The sequence below is a fragment of the Calliphora vicina genome, chromosome 3 (genome assembly GCF_958450345.1).
Source record: "Calliphora vicina chromosome 3, idCalVici1.1, whole genome shotgun sequence".
NCBI classification, from domain to species: domain Eukaryota; kingdom Metazoa; phylum Arthropoda; class Insecta; order Diptera; family Calliphoridae; genus Calliphora; species Calliphora vicina.
In genome coordinates this window covers 44,807,349-44,825,793 of record NC_088782.1, presented here as the reverse complement: position 1 = coordinate 44,825,793, position 18,445 = coordinate 44,807,349, and the positions used below count along the sequence as shown (strand labels likewise).

The following is an 18,445-nucleotide window of genomic DNA, read 5'->3' as shown; positions in this document are numbered from 1 at the left end:
TTTTCTCTATTAAACGCTTATTTACAAAGATATAGACGATTTAAGATTTTTTGATATTTTCATATAAAAATCGAATTTTGGTTGGAAATATGGGTGATCACCGATCGAGCTCGTTTTCTCTATTAAACACTTATTTAAAAGATATAGAATATTTAAGATTTGTTTAGATTTTCATATAAAAATCGATTTTTGTTTAAAATATGAATGATCACCGATCGAGCTCGTTTTCTGTCTATTAAAAGATATAGACGATTTAAGATTTTTTGAGATTTTATATAAAAATCAATTTTTCGTTAGAAATATTTGTGATCACCGATCGAGCTCGTTTTCTCTATTTAACGCTTATTTACAAAGATATAGACAATTTAATATTTTTTGAGATTTTCATATAAAAATCGATATTTGGTCTGAAATACGAGTGATCACCGATCGAGCTCGTTTTCTCTATTAAACGCTTATTTACAAAGATGTAGACGATTTAAAATTTGTTTAGATTTTCATATAAAAATCGATATTTGGTCTGAAATACGAGTGATCACCGATCAAGCTCGTTTTCTCTATTAAACGCTTATTTACAAAGATATAGACGATTTAAGATTTTTTGATATTTTCATATAAAAATCGAATTTTGGTTGGAAATATGGGTGATCACCGATCGAGCTCGTTTTCTCTATTAAACACTTATTTAAAAGATATAGAATATTTAAGATTTGTTTAGATTTTCATATAAAAATCGATTTTTGTTTAAAATATGAATGATCACCGATCGAGCTCGTTTTCTGTCTATTAAAAGATATAGACGATTTAAGATTTTTTGAGATTTTATATAAAAATCAATTTTTCGTTAGAAATATTTGTGATCACCGATCGAGCTCGTTTTCTCTATTTAACGCTTATTTACAAAGATATAGACAATTTAATATTTTTTGAGATTTTCATATAAAAATCGATATTTGGTCTGAAATACGAGTGATCACCGATCGAGCTCGTTTTCTCTATTAAACGCTTATTTACAAAGATGTAGACGATTTAAAATTTGTTTAGATTTTCATATAAAAATCGATATTTGGTCTGAAATACGAGTGATCACCGATCGAGCTCGTTTTTTCTATTAAACGCTTATTTACAAAGATATAGACGATTTAAGATTTTTGAGTTTTTCATATAAAAATCGAGTTTTATTTGGAAATATGGGTGATCACCGATCGAGCTCGTTTTCTCTATTAAACGCTTATTTGCAAAGATATATAATATTTAAGATTTGTTTAGATTTTCATATAAAAATCGATTTTTGTTTAAAATATGAATGATCACCGATCGAGCTTATTTTCTGTCTATTAAAAGATATAGACGATTTAAGATTTTTTGAGATTTTCATATAAAAATCGATTTTCGGTTAGAAATATGAGTGATCACCGATTGAGCTCGTTTTTCCTATTAAACGCTTATTTACAAAGATATAGACGTTTTAAGATTTGTTTAGATTTTCATATAAAAATCCATTTTTGGTCGTTGCAAATATATAGACGATTTTAAATTACCATGGTAAAGTGTTTGATTTACAGTTCTATTATTGCGCAATCTAGTCTAATGTTTCCCAACATAAAATATTGACAAATTGTCATGACAGCCAATATTTATTTATGTGTACATACATATGTATATTTGTTTTTAGTAACAATTCAAAAATTTTATTGTTTTCATTAACTTCATTACTTTCATTAAAAATTAACAATTAACTTTCATTAAATTAAACAAACCTAAATTCCAAACACAATGGCCGATGATGATGATAAACCTAAAAAACATACTTTAGAGTCGCTGTTTCATCTGTATGCCAATTACAATGTTGTTACATTCGATTTAGATAATGTGGACTATGATTGTATATTGTTATCCCAAATTGATTATTGGCTGGATCAAGCGAAATTACTGAAAACCACATTCAGCTTAACCGAAACTGGCTTAGCGTACATGAAATTTAAGTAAGAAAAATAGTTGAAATTTGTATTAGATGAAAAGAGTAGATAGATATTTATTTTATAGAAAATGGCGCTTGGATTATGAAGAGTTTCAAGAATTTTTGGAATTTATATGTGCTGACAAAAACATTACAGTGGACGATGTAAAGGCCATGTTATTGGAAACTGGAGTCCCTGGAGCTGGCGGTGATACTGTGATGGTGGTAAAATAGGTAGAGAGAATACTTTAAGATTTACAAAATTATTTGTTGTGGATCATAAACTAATATTTTGTTTAAAACAGAGTCTAGTTTCAATTGTAGCCCCCATTAATAAAAAATTCTATAGATAAGTGTGTTTTTTTAATCTTATATTTCTTTATTTACAATAAATGGTATCGTAATTGTAATAATAATCGATCTAAATATAATTTATATGTATAATAATTGTTTGTTTTGTTTTTTTTTTCACAAATATTTTGTTTTCTATTAGCAAATCATCTTAATTGCATACAAAATATAATTACGATTTTATTTTATTTGTTTCATTTGCTGATTTTTAGCTTTTTGTTTGTTTTAAACTGAGAAAGAGAAAAATTAATTAATTGAATTAAAAAAAAAATACAAGTAGATAATAATATTATATGTATGTATATAAATATATAGAAGTATTAATGTATATATAAAAATGCTAAAATTAAAAATTAAAAAACAATTACAAAATGAAGAGAAAGAAAAAAATAGGAGATTGAAAAGTTTTATAAATAAATTCCAGTTAAAAATAAAGATAAATTTAGTTTATTTTTTTTTTTTAAATTTTAACAAGAGATTAAATTAAAGACCAAATAATGAAGCATAAACATAAATAAAATTAATTGGGAGACATAAACAAATGAATATGTTTAAAGGGATTTAACATAAGTATTAGTTTCATTTTACGAAGGCAACGAAGAGAAAATTAACTTTATTTTAATTTTTTTTTAAGTAGTAAAATTAAAGTAAGTAGATAATAAGTAGGGGAGTTACATATTAATGTATGATCGAAAGGCATTTAATTGTATTTGTTGTTTAAATTTGTGTTGGTGGTGGTTTAATTGTTTTATTATTATTATTAATTTGTTTAAGAAAATATGAATTTTTGTTTAATATATGTATATGAAAAAAAGACCCAGAAAGAAAATTAAAACAATACTAAACATAATTAATAAATGTTATGCAGGATAAACATAGGTAGTCTAACTTTGCTAACATTTAATTAAATTGTTTACTGTTTTATATAAATTTATTATGTATTAAAATTATGTACTTTATTTAGTTTATTTGTATATGTATTTAGCACGTGAATTACACATTTTGATGATTAGTAGAGAAGAATTGTTTGTTTTCTGTAACATTTAAATATTCATAATCATTACTATTATTATTTGCATTACATTACATATTTTTTTTTATTAATTTTGATGTAATTTTATGAAACATATTACATACATACATCGTTCATTGTTTTCATTTTCATTTATTTATAAATGTTTAAATTTCATCAGCATCATTGTTGTTCTTGTTGTTTAATAATGGTGTTGTTTGGTTTTCTTCTAAATATTAAATTATATGTTTTTGTTGTTGTTGTTCATATATTTGTTGTTGTGGGTAGACAATTTCAAAATTTGCAGTTTTTTTATTTGTTTGTTTGTTTGTTTTAAAGTAGAAAAACATGTTGCTTTTTAATAATATTTTTGTTTTTGTAATATCAAAAGGAATGCTGCTACAAAAAGCGATTTAAATACGTTCTTACATGGGACCATCAACATGGCTAACTTTTAAACGGAAATAATAAAGGGAACGCGCACATAGGAAAAAGCTGATTAAAAATATGCCAATATATGCCACATAAATGCCCGCATGATCCTGTGAAATAAACAAAAAAATTAATAGTTTATAAGAATAATAAATATTAAAAACTAATTTAGATGTACAGTGACCAACAAAAGTCTAGGTACGACCATAATTTTTGTAACTCGCGGACTTCTAAACCATAATAAGTAAAAGTAATGATGCAGTTTTATTTCAAATGCATTTTTATTAATATAACAAAAAAATATCGCTAAATTTATAATTAATTTAAACTGTTATTCACAAAAAATTAAAAAAATATGTTGACAAAAGTCTACATAGTACACTAAATAAACATTTTTCAGCGAATACAAATTTTCATTAAATTCAATATTTCGTTGGGCCACCACGGGCATATACAAGCGTCTGGGCATCGAAGTAACTAAATTTTCCAGTTCTGCGGACGTTATATTTTGCCATTCTTCTGGTAGCTTCTCCTTTAACATTGGTTTACAAGTAATCTTCCGTTGTAGAATTTCCCATACGCGCTCAATAACATTTCAGTCCGGGCTGTCGCACTCCAGAAGCAGCGACAGTACCCCAAACCATCACACTGCCACCACCATGCTTAACTGTAGCAAGTAAGTGTTTCGGATCCATTGCTGTATTTATTTTGCGCCACACTTTATCTCTCTCCAACACTTCCAAATATGTTATACTTCAACTCATCAGTGAACAAAACTCGCTTCCAGAATTCCATGTCCTTTTCAAAGTGCTTTTGGGCGAATTCAAACGAAGTTTGCGATCCGTTCGCTAATTTACAAGTATTTCTGCTTTAATTACCATTATTATTTAAGGTTCTTTGAATTGTTCGTGAATAAACAATAAATTCTGATCTTGTTGCGAGTTCTTCGGCCAATTTTGCGGTATTTACTTTTGGGTTTTTGTTGACTTCTTTTAAAATGAAGATTACATCTCTACGATGTAGTTTCTTTGGGTGACCACTTCGCGTCTTGTTTTTAACTGTACCAGTATTTTCAAAGTAACTGAATATATCTTGATCTGTAAACTTAATAAATTGCATTGCTTATCTGTTAGTATTCAAAAAAAACAGGACTTGCTGTGGTCGTATGTAGACTTTTGTCAATGTTTTTTTTATTGGTTTTTATGAATAATTTTGCAAGTTTATATTGCAACAACATTTTTTTTTGATGCATAGCAATAAAAATAGATTTCAAACAAAACTGCATTATTATTTTTTTATTTACCGGGTTTTCTCTCATAAAGTGGCAAAAATTGTGGTCGTACGTAGACTTATGTCGACCACTGTACATATCATGAATAACTTAAGACAATTGGAATTATATAAACAATGAACAAAATCCTTGACTGGAATGATTCACATCGCCATTACTATTTATGTTTAAAAGCGTGTTTTTAAGAAATGTCTAAATATCACGACATTAATTCGGGATGGAAAGGGTTAATCTTCAAGTGTGTCATATACTGTGTAAAAGTAATCAAAATTTAAATGATAAATGGTACCGCTTAAATTAGAGTGAATCTCTTATTTTCTGTCTGTAATTGTTAATTATTCTGTCGTTTTGTATTAAAACATCAAATTTTAAATATAAATTGTAATATTTCAGGGTTTACACACTAATATAAAAATAGAAGAAAGGCAGGTTTTATTGGTCAGGACAATTTTCCCACGGGAATCTCTGATCATAGGGTAGCGACCTTTAAATTCAGTGCCCCACCCCCAGTAGAGTTCCCCAGTAGGGATAATTGGATTGGATACGATCAACTGTTTGATAGAGGTGCAGTTTTTATTGGTGGTTCAAAGATGGACTCTGGTAGAGGGGCCGTGGTTTAAATGGTCGACAAGGATATTAAACGATCATATAGATTCTCCAACGAGTGCAGTGTCTTCCAGGCAGAGATCTTCGCGATCTGGAAAGCCACAGAGTTGATAAAAGCACACGTCACTGAGAGTTCTGTAGTGACTATTTATGTGAATAGGCAGGCGGCACTTAAAGATTTGAAATGTCACTTAATACATGCTAGCTTAGTGGAAACCAGTAGGAGAGCTCTTGAAGAGTTATTGGTACACTAATCAATCAGGTTGTGTTGGATACCAGGGCATTGAGTTGACATGTCTCTGATCTATACCATTGTACTATATAACGGGGAGTAAGAATTCCGATATGTCACTACTGCCGGCTAATATTTGAAAGATTCCGTGACTCCAATAAACATTGGTTGATGGAAAGTTTAATAACATTTCATTTTGTAATGATTTATATTTTTGAATTCTAATTTATTTTTAAAGCCCACTTGATATTAAGTCATTATTTTGGATTGATAATTGCATAATATTGTTTTGAGTGTGTGGAGAGATAATTTTTTTTTAATAAAAAGTATGAAAGTATGGAGGCCAAGTCAAATCACATAAAATTTGCTAGATCTAGGCCGACAAATAAAATAAATTTACTTTATTTTGTTTATAAATAAATTAAAAACGTTTGGATGTCCCAAAGAATATTGATATATATGCTGGCTGGTATCTTCTGGGTACGAACCATTTATTAGTAAAATTCAAATCCTTTATTTAAACGGATTCAAATCAATTTGTTTAACAATTATATTTCCACTCACCTTAGCATAGTTATGTGTGCCGACAGTTATACCGATGCCAGCAAATAATACGATTAAGCCTATAATGACAAAAATGATGCCACGACCACAGGCGAAACGAGAACCCACCGACGAAACTTTCCTACAGTGAGGGCAACGAGCCAAAGAATTGTGAAATGTATTAAACTGTAAAAACAAAAAACAGATAAAATATTAAAACAAATTTATTAATTTCATCACTTGTATAGAAAATATTTACCAAAAATGTATCCGAACAATGGCCACAGGTGACACGACACATACCCGGCATAGTGGGTACGGGTGGCGTAACTGGGCTGGGAGCTAAATTGATAATGCGCTTGCAATTGGGACGTGGACAAGCGATGCGTTGAGATGAACTTTTACAAATGAGCAAACAATTGCAAGGGCAACGTACATACTTTTTGCCAGGTGGTGCATTACGTATGGGCTGTAGTAGTAAATCAAAAGAAAATCAAAATAAATCCATAAATAAAACAAAAACAATATATAGAAATACTCACTGTAGCTTCATTACACTGAAGACATTTAACTACATGCTGATCACGCTTCGAGGTAATATCAATCATACCCTGGCACACACGACAAGTAACCATGGGTACACCACCACCTGCTCCCTGCTGATAAGGTGGTGGTACTTCATCGGGTCCAATAAAGGGAACATTCGATTGTGCCACACCAGCTAAATCAATCAAAGAACAAAAAGAAAACAATATTTATTAATTATTTGATTTTTTATTAAACAAATTATCTCTTTTTAAATCAATAAAATAAAAATGTTATATTTTCAATATTCATACTTTAATGTATAGTATATATTTGTTTTCTAAACTACAATTTTTAATAATTTACCAAATGAATATGGTTCTTCTATCATTTAAATAAAATATTTTGCCCAAACAATGGTTTGTATTATATTTTTGTTTGTATTTATATAAAGATTAATAAACTTTAAATATGTGTACTAAAAATTAGTGTCAATGTTAATTCATTTGTAAGAAATACTGAAATGAATTAATAAAACATATAAAATACTAAAACAATTGATGATTTTATTATCAACATGTTGAGAGAATAAAGAAAAGCTTGCTATTTTTTATTTTATTTAACATTGTACTCTTTATTCTTGCCTGCCCTTCGGAATATGTAGTAGGAGTTTAATTTATCATTTAAAAATGTGTAATCTCTAGAAAATAAGAAAAAAATACTAGTCTGTTTAAAATAAAGGAAATTAACTATATTTTTAATGATTAATATTTATTATAAATAAAATGGCTTTACAATGAATGAGTGGCGCTTTTTTAATTTTTTTAAAAACACTTTTTTATAAAAATCGATTTACGGAGAATAGAATTGAGTCATAAAGGTGAAACATCTGTGAATTAGTATTAACAGTTTTTTAAATAAATTTTATTAATCGATGCAAGTGACATTAAACCCATATTTAAAACAAAGGGAGGTGGTCCCTTACAACTCGGTAAATAATAAAAGTGTTCCGCTCACGCTTGCAAAAAATTTACAAAAACTCAACAAAAACAAGTAAGAAAGTAAAGTCGGGTTGACCGACTTTACCGACCGACGGACAGACTTACATCGCTTAATCGACTCAGAAAGTGATCCTGAGCAGATTGGTAGACATTATGGTGGGTCTTAGGACAATATTTTTTAGAAATATCAGCACTAACCCAAAATACTCTCCCCCTCTATGGTGGTGTAGTGTATATAAATATAAAAAGTACCAAAAATTACAACTTAAATGATAAAATTTATTGTCGCAATACTTTTTATCTACATTTTCTGTGTAAAGAACCATTTAAAGAAAATGATTTAAAAAACAAGTTAGACAGCAATAATCAGCAAACATAGTTAAAACGACTAATCTATGTATTTATCCAAAAATTACATGACAAAGATGTAGTTCTAGCAGGGGTTCAACTGATAATTAAGTGGTTCGATTTAGGTGTATCATGACACATTAGTATGTAATTGAAGATCATGTGTTAGAATGGTTGCGTAACCGAACCTTGCGGTATTCATACAGTGGTCGACATAAGACTATGTACGACCACAATTGTTGTCACTTTATGAGAGAAAACCCGGTAAATAAAAAAAAAAATTATGTTGCAATGTAAACTTGCAAAATTATTCATAAAAAACAATAAAAAAAAACATTGACAAAAGTCTACATACGACCACAGCATGTCCTGGTTTTTTTTTGAATACTAACAGATAAGCATGCAATTTATTAAGTCTACAGTTCAAACAATATTCAGTAACATTGAAAACATTGGTAGAGTTAAAAACATGCTGCGAAGTGGTCGCCCAAAGAAACTACATCGTTGAGATGTAATCTTCATTTTAAAAGATGTCAACAAAAACTCAAAAGTAAATACCACAAAATTGGCCAAAGAACTTGCAACAAGATCAGAAGTTATTGTTCATCCACGAACAATTCAAAGAACCTTAAATAATAATTTTAATTAAAGCAGAACTCCTCGTAAATTAGCGAATTCGCCCAAAAGCATTTTGAAAAGGACATGGAATTCTGGAAGCGAGTTTTTTTCACTGATGAGTTGAAGTATAACATATTTGGAAGTGATGGGAGAGATAAAGTATGGCGCAAAACAAATACAGCAATGGATCCGAAAAACTTTCTTGCTACAGTTAAGCATGGTGGTGGCAGTGTGATGGTTTGGGGTACTGTCGCTGCTTCTGGAGTGGGAAAGTTAGTGTTTATTGAGGATAATATGGATCGTTAGTACAAATCCATTTTGGAACAAAATTTGAGAGCATCCGTTGATATTTTAACTCTTGGTTAAAGTTGAAGTTTTCAGCAAGATAAGTCTGCTTTTACACAGGGCAAGTTTTCTTGCGCAAGTCTAGAGTTTATAGGAGAGAGTGGCAAGAAGAAAGAAGAGGGATACACACTTGCTTGTACTGGTAAGTCTCTTCAAGTCTCTTCAATTCTCTTTTGTTTTCTCATTTTCACTATGGCGTCTATTAGGTTTTGATATACAAAATTGAACACAGACTTGCTGTGTGTAAACAGTCGAGCAAGTTTAAAAGGGAATCGAAGAGACTTGCTTCAAGTAAACTTGCTGTGTGTAAAAGCAGACTAACGATCCGAAACATTGGTCTCATGTCCAATGACAATTGTACACACCACCTCAAAGCCCGGACTTAAATGTTTTTGAGCACGTGTGGGAAGTTCTACAACGGAAGATCCGAAAACATCTTATTACTTGTGCACCAATGTTAAAGGAGAACCTTCCAGAAGAATGGCAAAATATAACGTCCGTAGAACTGGAAAATTTAGTTGCTTCGATGCCCAGACGCTTGTAGATGTCCGTGGTGGCCCAACGAAATATTGAATTTAATGAAAATTTGTATTCGCTGAAAAATGTTTATTTAGTGTACAGATCGTATGTAGACTTTTATCAACATATTTTTTTAATTTTTTTGTGAATAACAGTTTAAATTAATTATAAATTTAGCGATATTTGTTTGTTATATTAATAAAAATGCATTTGAAATAAAACTACATCATTACTTTTACTTATTATGATTTAGAAGTCCGCGAGTTACGAAAATAATGGTCGTATGTAGACTTTTGTCGGTCACTGTATATGTATATACATATTATGGATCATTATAGATATGTAATGAAATCGATATAGCCAATTCCGTCTGTCTGTTGAAATCCAGACGATATAACCTCCATTTTATCACCAATTTTCAACAATTTTTTTTTAACAAAATTTCTTTCCCCAAAAAATTTTTTGTCAATAACATTCCAAAGCCCTTAAATAAAAAACATGATTGATACTTCAATATGTCGGTTATAGTTCTGATTCGGTGGCAATAACATTTTTATTCACTAATTGTGTTTCACCAATAATTGTTTTCAATATTTATCTTAAATATTTCATATAGATAGTTTCATATCGACATATCTTTCACCGTATCGAGTATAAATCTTTTAAGCGTAATGGAATAATTAATTAAAAATAAGTTTCATATAGAAATAAATCACACTGCCCAATCTCATGGCGATCGGTCCATATAAGGCCCACTTCCAACAATCACTCACGAATATAAATTATTGAAATTTTAAAAGAAAAATGTTTTTGCACATTTACTCAGTGGCTGGGTTTAACCGACTATACTTTCTTACTTATTTATATTCAATACTTTTTATCCTAATGAATGTTTTTTTTTTCTTTATAAAAGTTTCGGTATTCGGCCAAATTTTGCCCTACCAGTCGGACTCTAATAAATAATCATAAATTGCTAAATTGCTATTATTTGGCTAGGAACATGTAAATTTGTATCTCTTTACATGACTAAATACAAAGTACATACATTTGTACATTTATTTAAAATATTATTTGTTTTGTTCGCGTTTTGATTCTTCTTAAAGTATATAAAATTTGATAAGCGATATTGAATTAAAATATGGGGAATCCCCTGATATTAATTTAATATTTTGCACATACAATGTACATTAGGCTTCGTTTAAAAGTTTTAATTTTAGTATAAGGGTGTGATGGAAAAAATCTTAACATACATAAATGTTAATAAAAAAAAACACTATTCCTAGTTTTAATTGAAATTATTATTACAACTTACAAAAAATATTAATTTTATAATTCTAATCAATAGTGATGAATTTATGAACCTCTGAAAAGAGCCCAATAGCTCTCCTCTGGCCTTAGCAACTGGCAGTTTGGAGGATTTGCCTCTGTTGGTACAAATACCACATTTTTGTTCATCTACCACTCAAGACCTTGCTTAACATAGTGACAAGATGCCAAATCATAATTATTTAATTTATTTTATATTTAATTTTTTAATGTAAACTATTTTTTTAAGTAGAAATTTATAACCGATTATGGCCAATAGGCTAGGTTGTTGAAAATAAATAATAATAAAAAAAATCAGACCAAAAATTAGTGGACACATTAAGAATTCTTATGAAAGAAAGCATCCTCTTTTGTAAACATTCCTGGATGTAAATTTCGGTATTTATAGAGCCCTTTGTAACAAATGTTTGGCTGCAACTACATATTGCTTGCCATGCCAAGAACTTTTTGGGAAAATTTTTCTGCTTTTGGGTCCTAAACTTTTCTACAACATAAAAATATTGACCCGGAAGCTGCGAAACATTTTCCAGACCATACGTTTCGTCATCCATTATGCAGCAGGTTTTTTTTATAAAATTTCACTTCAATTTCCGTGCTGTCTTTGGCGTCTAAATTATAGCAGAATTCCTGTCAGGAACTTTTTGAACCTTGTATGTTTTAAAACCTGCATATTAAAAACAAATGAAAACAATTGACATTAAACATTTCAAAAGTAAGGTTTAAGGTTTTTTCGATCTCACTCCTTATCATATCTTTTTAGGTTTATGCATCAATAAAATAAATGTTGTAATTATGTTGTTAATACTTCAACTCCTTCTGTTGAATATCTGAAGGTGAATCAACTGATTTTGAGAGACATCTCGTGATATCTTGAAGCATAAGTTTGAACTTTGAATTTAATTCGAACCCTAAACACAAATTTCATCAAAAGGTTGAAATTCTGTTCAACATTGGCCTCAAATAAAACTAAAATTATTTTTCTTTAAATCCACAATATGAAAAGATTAAAAGCTGTTAAAAAGCTTTAAAAAGTTTTGAACATAAGTTCGAATTTTAGAATTTAAGTTCGTATTTTCGTACAATACTTATCAAGACACACAAATTTCATGAACATTTTGCCATTTTTCTCAAAATTTTTAAGTTCGAAATTGGAAAATGTAAGAAATTGTCAAATAAAACTAAAATTGTATTTATTTGAATCCTCACGATCAAGAGTTGATTTTAAAATCTTTTAAAATGTTTCGAACATAAGTTCGAATTTAATATTGAATATTCTGACAGTTCGGCTGCTTTAAGTTATTTATTAGTTGGGTGGGGTCCTCAATCATTGACAATATAAACTGTTTCCAGACCATTTGGCTAATTTTGCCCACTTTTCAACCGATATTTTGTCCTATTTCTCTTATAGGTATTTATTTGACTAAATTTGGCATTTGCGGTCTTTTAACCCTAAAAGCCTAATCTACGCCTGCTAGGGGTATTTAGATTTTAAAAATCTCTCTCTTAAAAGGCAGAAATTAACACCTAGTGCTTTTTAGTCAATTCAGTAGTCAACTCCAGCTTGTTTTTGTTTTATCATTAGTTTGTGTCCCAACCCTAAACTTCATTAAAAATAAACAATATAATTAAGTATAATTTAACCCACGTCTCTGAGACGTATGTTTATGTTTTATGCATTACAAAAATAGATTAGGCTCGTAGGGTTAATTGAATAAGGTCCAATGATTTTGATGAAATAACGAAATTTTCGAAAACCTAAAATCTCGACATTTGAAATTCGAACATAGAATAACCTAACTCCGGCCATTATTGTAGCTCCCTAACATTAACAAAGAACACTTTATTTTTAATTTGAAAATTAAATTAAACCAACAATTGTATAAAAATCTATACTTAATTGAGCAAGATCTTTACAAATCTTGGTGCCTATTTCATTCTCAAGTTCTATACCCCTCGAAACACCCCATACAACTATCAATTAAAGCGTTAAATTTGCATAAACAGAGTACAAGAGAAAAACAAAAAGACAAACACAATAAAAGGAGGCATAAACACAAAAACAATGCCTGTATATTAATAATTATAAACACTTTAAAAAAAGAGTTCATCGTGATAAGAAAAAAAGTATTTTGTCAATTCCAAAACAAACAAAAAAAAACATTTAAAGAAAGAAATGCATTTGTATTAAGTAAGTACTAGTAGAAAGTAAATTTTTGTTGTTGGGGTGGGAATTTAAAAATAAAATACAAACAAATCGACATGCATAAATACATGTAGATATATTTACAATCATTTATATTGGTATACAACGAAACAAAATTAAAACAAAAAAAATAATAAACGTGATAACTTAAAAAATGAGTCACAACAATCTGCCCAGTAGTATTGGTAGTGTTTTGATATGACGGCAAAACAGCAATTACAACAACTACAAATGTTATGGGAGTAACAAACACAATTAAAATAAAGTAAAACCTAGCAGAGTCCATAAACAAACAAATAAATAAATGATCCACTATAATTATCAATTGACAGTAAATAGAGATTTATTTTTAAGTTAGTTATTAAAAATGGAATTTTGAGATTATGGTTTAATTTTAGTGAATACTAATAATTGCATTGTATTTAGTTTAAATAAGTTTTTATTAATAAATTTTATGTTTATATGTAGAATTCTCAGTTGCTAGTTAAAAGTAAATATTTAAATAATTAAGTGGGATTGTTTATGAAAAAGAGTTCGTCTGAATATTCTGTTTTTAATTAGGTCAATAATTGTTTTTCCTAATAATGAGTTCAGTCGGCCAAGGGCTGTCAACTCAGCAACCATTGCTGCTACAACAAAAACAATGTATATTTGTCTCGTAATGGGTTAACAAATTGTTTTGTATGACACAATTGAATGATGTTTTTTATATGGTTTAATAATTTTTGAGTAATAAAAATACCAGAAATGGACTATCGTATAAATAAATTGTAATAGCAAATCCGGTGTTTGTAGGGTTTGACTAATACCCATTATTTGGTAAATCCCTTAAGTTGTAAAAAAAAACAATTTTAATACATATTAAATTCGTAATATGGCTTAAATATAAATTAATTATTATTACAAGCAGAAGGAAAGTATAAGTAACTGTTTAATTTACGTTCCTAAATATTTCAGACACTTTTCCGGATTCATTTAAATATCTACCTCGGCATATTTTCCTTTCGGTATTGAAAATCAGCTAAATCAGCCCATAAATGTCTGAGATATAAGCTAAAACCTACGAATACCTCGTTTTTTTTGCCCACAATTGAAAATTATTTGTAGCTCAATTGTGCAACGAATATTCGATTCATTCCAACACGGTTATTCATATAATTGCCGAACAAAATACAACTTAAATAATTTAAATTCGAATACAAATTTATGTAACGAATACAAATTATTTGTATCAAATTTATGTAACGTATAACCGTTTAATATTTACCGGGGTGTTGGATAATTCGAATGGAGAGTTTTCAAAATTGTTAATGAAGTAAAAGTCAACTTTTGACTGGATTTTTCATCATTTTATATAGCGGAGTCGATATAGTGTCTGTCTGTCTCTTAAAATCAACTTTCCGAAGCCCCTTACATACATGATTGATATCAATACATCAACTATAGTCCCGCATAGGTTGCTATTTAATTTCGGGAAAATCGGTCCACAAATGATTTGATTTTTAATCTATATCTGAGTGGAGTCATTAATATAGACAATAGAGATTTCTAATGACAGACATTTGAAAGACCTTTCCAAAATTCAGACCAAAAATCTGGAAAAAAAAATGTTAACCCGAATTTTTTTCCTTTCTTAAAGTATGAATCACAAAAAATAATTAGAATTAAAATTACTTAAAAATAATTTGTTAAACGAATACTCGATTAATTCTGACACCGTTTTTGATTAATCGAATGTGAAATGTTCATAGTAGTTACATTAATGTAAAAAGTAATTTTTTCCGTTATTATAGACTCTTTTATTGTAACGAAAAATCGATATTTGTTTATGCCGAAAAGGTAAATGATTAATTTTGATCCGAATAAAAACATGTTTCGATTAATCGAATATAAAATGTTCATAATAGAAAAATATTAAAATTAGACTCTTTTTTTTTGAATAATACCGATAATCGAATAGAGTTTTCCTATTTCGCTTAGAAATAAAATTTTAAATGTATAAGAAATTGAAATTTAAGTAAAAGTTATTTTTAATTAAATTTTATAACGAATAATCGACTATTATAAACTCGGATATAACCGAGTTCACTAATAATCGAACAGAAAATTTGTAAAGTAATGTTTAAAATAATAATAATTTAATAAAAAATTCTTGCAGCAGACAAATCGATTAATATTAAACCAGGTTTTACAATCAATCGAATTAAATTGTCAAATTTTTCTAAAGGAGAATTTTCATAATCATAAAATGATTAAAATTAAACTTTTAGTTTATTTTTGTAAAGAATAATCGATTATGTATTTTTAAATGATTCGTTTTGATCCGAATAAAAACATTATTTCGATTAAAAGCACAATTTTTGAACACCCTAAAATATGAACACTTTTTAATTCCATTGGGTACCCAAACAAACAGCTTATTTTTGTTTTTTTTTAACGTATTTTATCTATCTACACAGAGTTGAAATCTAAGTCAACAGGGTAGCGGCTAAATTCATTCATATGCTTAATAATTTTTGGACTTCCCTAGATGTATATATGAACAATCTTGCAAAAGTGAACTGGCCTGGTTTTAATTAGTTCATATTATCGCGAGTTCACTGTATTTCGAATAATCGAATAGAAATATTAACACTTTCTTAGATATTTAATTTTGAATAGACAATTTTTGCTTGAAAAATTTAAATTTACGGTTTAAATAATTAATATTATAATTATCAATTTTTGCAGCAAGTTTAAATAACGAATAATCTATTAATATCAATCCGAATAAAACCGGCTTTTATAATTAATCGAATAAAATTGTTGATATAAAAAGTTTAGAAAAGTTAAGTCCATAACAAATTGAACAAACATTTAAAAATTTCTAATACAGAATAGTATCTATTGCTACTTAAAGGGTTAAGGAAAAACATAATAACTGTAACGTGTTTTACAGTTATATGATGACTCCATGAAATTTAACACCCAAATATGTCAAAGTTTTATGCAAACAAAAAAATATCGCAAACCATGATCAAATTTATTGTTTTTCTTGAAAATCTTGAAATCTTATAATAAACTAATAATTAAACATTATTCCGTTATTATAGACAGTACATATTTATATTATTAGATTGCAACATAATGGCACAAACACACTTGTCAGGTTTCCAACCACATTCAATTCATTCAGTCAGTCAAATACAAACGCAGCCAATAATAACCAACTAATGAAGAGAAACAATGGCAGCAACAATAAGTAATAGAATATGATTTAGTTTTGAAAATCACCAACGCCTACTCTACATGTACCTATGAACATAAATACATGCACGTACAATAAGTACAATGTACATACTTGGAAAAGATTCCCTCTTATCCAAATTATAGTTTAATGAACTTACCTTCCGCTGGTGGTGGTTGTGAGGGCTGCTGTTGGCCAGCTACTCCAACATCACCTTGAGCGACAGCTGCATTGGTGGCGCCGCCACCAACACCCACACCGGTCGAGGCGGAGGTATACATAGAAGTATCTTCATTCTTCAATAGACTTTGTCTCTCGGAATCACCCATTTTTCACTACCCAGAAACTTGACCACGAACTTTATAGAAATGTAAACACTTTTTATATTGTTCTGTTGGTTGTATTAGGTTTTTGTTTCTTATGTTTTCTTGTTAATTTTCTAAGTTTTCGGGTCTTTGGCTTTTGTTTTCACTTTCTTTTTGTTATTACTTATTATTGTTTTTTTTTGTTTTGTCTATTTACTTTTACTTTGGTATTTATTTAGTGACTTGATTAAATTACACTTTATTTATTTTGTTGTTGTTGGTTTTGCTGCTGCCTCCGCTAGTTTTTTTTATGGAGAAGACCTGCAAGAATAAGAAAAAACACAAATTATTATTTTTTATTCCTCATCACTTCCACCTTAAAATAAGAAAAGAACACATTTTTTCTCGTTCTTTGTCTTCCTATAAATGCGGGCCTGCTATAGCAAACGTTTTTCACATATTTTTTTATCTTTTATTTCACAATTTATTTAAAGTGCCTTTAAAATATCACTTTAATATGTTTGTGTGCAATAACAACATAGTATTTAAATAGGAAAATTAACAATTTAAATTTATTTGCAAAGCTTTTTTTTTGTCATTTCTGCTGACTGCAGTTTTTTTCCTTCATTCATTTTTTATTGCGTTTTTGTCGCCTCTTACTCCTTTACAATTTAATTTGTCATCTTTAGTTTCTACAATTTTATTCGTTTTCAATTTATATTTTCGTTAATAAAATGGTTTCATTTCAATTGAAGTGTTTAGATAATCTTTTGCTGACTATATTTTGTTTACCTTTTGTTTTTTTGTTATAAAAGTTTGCAAAAATATTTGCGTTGATTTATGAAAACTGCAAAATTGGTTGATTCTTCCCGAAGAATGAACAGAAAAAATCACCGAATTCAATAAAACGGCAAAATGTCATTATTAGTAGTTTCGTTATTCAGCGTTGTAAATTTGAGTATCTTTTGGCCGTTTTTACACTAGTGGGTGAGAGAACAGACTGCGCTGCACATATCAAATAAGCAAAACCATTTTTTCCCCGGCAGCGAAAAAAATAATCTGCTTGAAAGTCGGCTTTCAAGCGCCCAATATAAAATTGCCATAAGTCTGCTTTTACACACAGCAATTCTTAAAGCATGACTCTTTCAGTTTGTTTACACACATAAAGTCTATGTTCAATTTTTTAATATGACGCCCAAAGTATAACTTGCTTCAAGAAAAATTACTGTGAGTAAAAGCAGACTAACCCTTCAGCCACACGATCAAGTTTTTCTTGATAGTCTTTTTCATATACTGGTTGTAAAAATTTAAAAAAATGTAATCAGCTGTTTTCTTGATTGAAAATTGAAACACTAACTTGAATGGGAACTTGCATGCAAGTTCGTTTCAATTCTTAAAAGTGCGAGTGTATTAGTAAAAAAGTGTGAGTGATTAAAACTTGAAAGGCAAAATTTGATCGTGTAACCCCCAAGTAAGTGCTTGAGGATTAATGAAAGAGGATCACTGGATATCATGCGCATAAGAATCGCATGCGTTTGTGTGAAGTGGCAGGTTTGAACAAGGCGATTTCATACAAGGTGGAGTCAGTCGTACCAATAGAGT

The 18,445-nt window shown here is 29.1% G+C and overlaps 2 protein-coding genes across 3 annotated transcripts; one reads left to right on the top strand and one right to left on the bottom strand.

The window, feature by feature from the left end:
- Positions 1-1,695: 1,695 nt before the first annotated feature.
- On the top strand, positions 1,696-2,397 carry LOC135953448 (uncharacterized). The gene is made up of 2 exons (XM_065503354.1): positions 1,696-1,985; positions 2,047-2,397. The coding sequence occupies exons 1-2, from the start codon at positions 1,777-1,779 to the stop codon at positions 2,192-2,194; spliced, it is 357 nt and encodes a 118-aa protein (XP_065359426.1). The 5' UTR covers positions 1,696-1,776; the 3' UTR covers positions 2,195-2,397.
- LOC135953447 (type 1 phosphatidylinositol 4,5-bisphosphate 4-phosphatase) lies at positions 2,315-17,753 on the bottom strand. 2 transcript variants are annotated; one of them, XM_065503352.1, is made up of 6 exons: positions 17,636-17,753; positions 16,699-17,164; positions 6,970-7,148; positions 6,687-6,896; positions 6,449-6,613; positions 2,315-3,865 (listed from the first exon to the last, which is right to left on the bottom strand). In XM_065503352.1, exons 2-6 carry the CDS (start codon positions 16,865-16,867, stop codon positions 3,749-3,751), a joined length of 840 nt encoding a protein of 279 aa, XP_065359424.1. In that variant the 5' UTR covers positions 16,868-17,164; positions 17,636-17,753; the 3' UTR covers positions 2,315-3,748. The 2 variants fall into 2 exon arrangements, with proteins under 2 accessions (XP_065359424.1, XP_065359425.1); XM_065503353.1 differs by lacking the exons at positions 16,699-17,164; positions 17,636-17,753 and adding an exon at positions 7,319-7,388.
- Positions 17,754-18,445: the final 692 nt, after the last annotated feature.

Coding starts and splice junctions, on each gene's coding strand:
- LOC135953448 (XM_065503354.1), top strand. CDS start 1,777: ATGGCCGATGATGATGATAAACCTAAAAAACATACTTTAGAGTCGCTG. Junction 1,986..2,046: donor TTAGCGTACATGAAATTTAA/GTAAGAAAAATA, acceptor TTTATTTTATAG/AAAATGGCGCTTGGATTATG.
- LOC135953447 (XM_065503352.1), bottom strand. CDS start 16,867: ATGGGTGATTCCGAGAGACAAAGTCTATTGAAGAATGAAGATACTTCT. Junction 7,149..16,698: donor ACAACCACCACCAGCGGAAG/GTAAGTTCATTA, acceptor TGATTGATTTAG/CTGGTGTGGCACAATCGAAT. Junction 6,897..6,969: donor TTCAGTGTAATGAAGCTACA/GTGAGTATTTCT, acceptor TTACTACTACAG/CCCATACGTAATGCACCACC.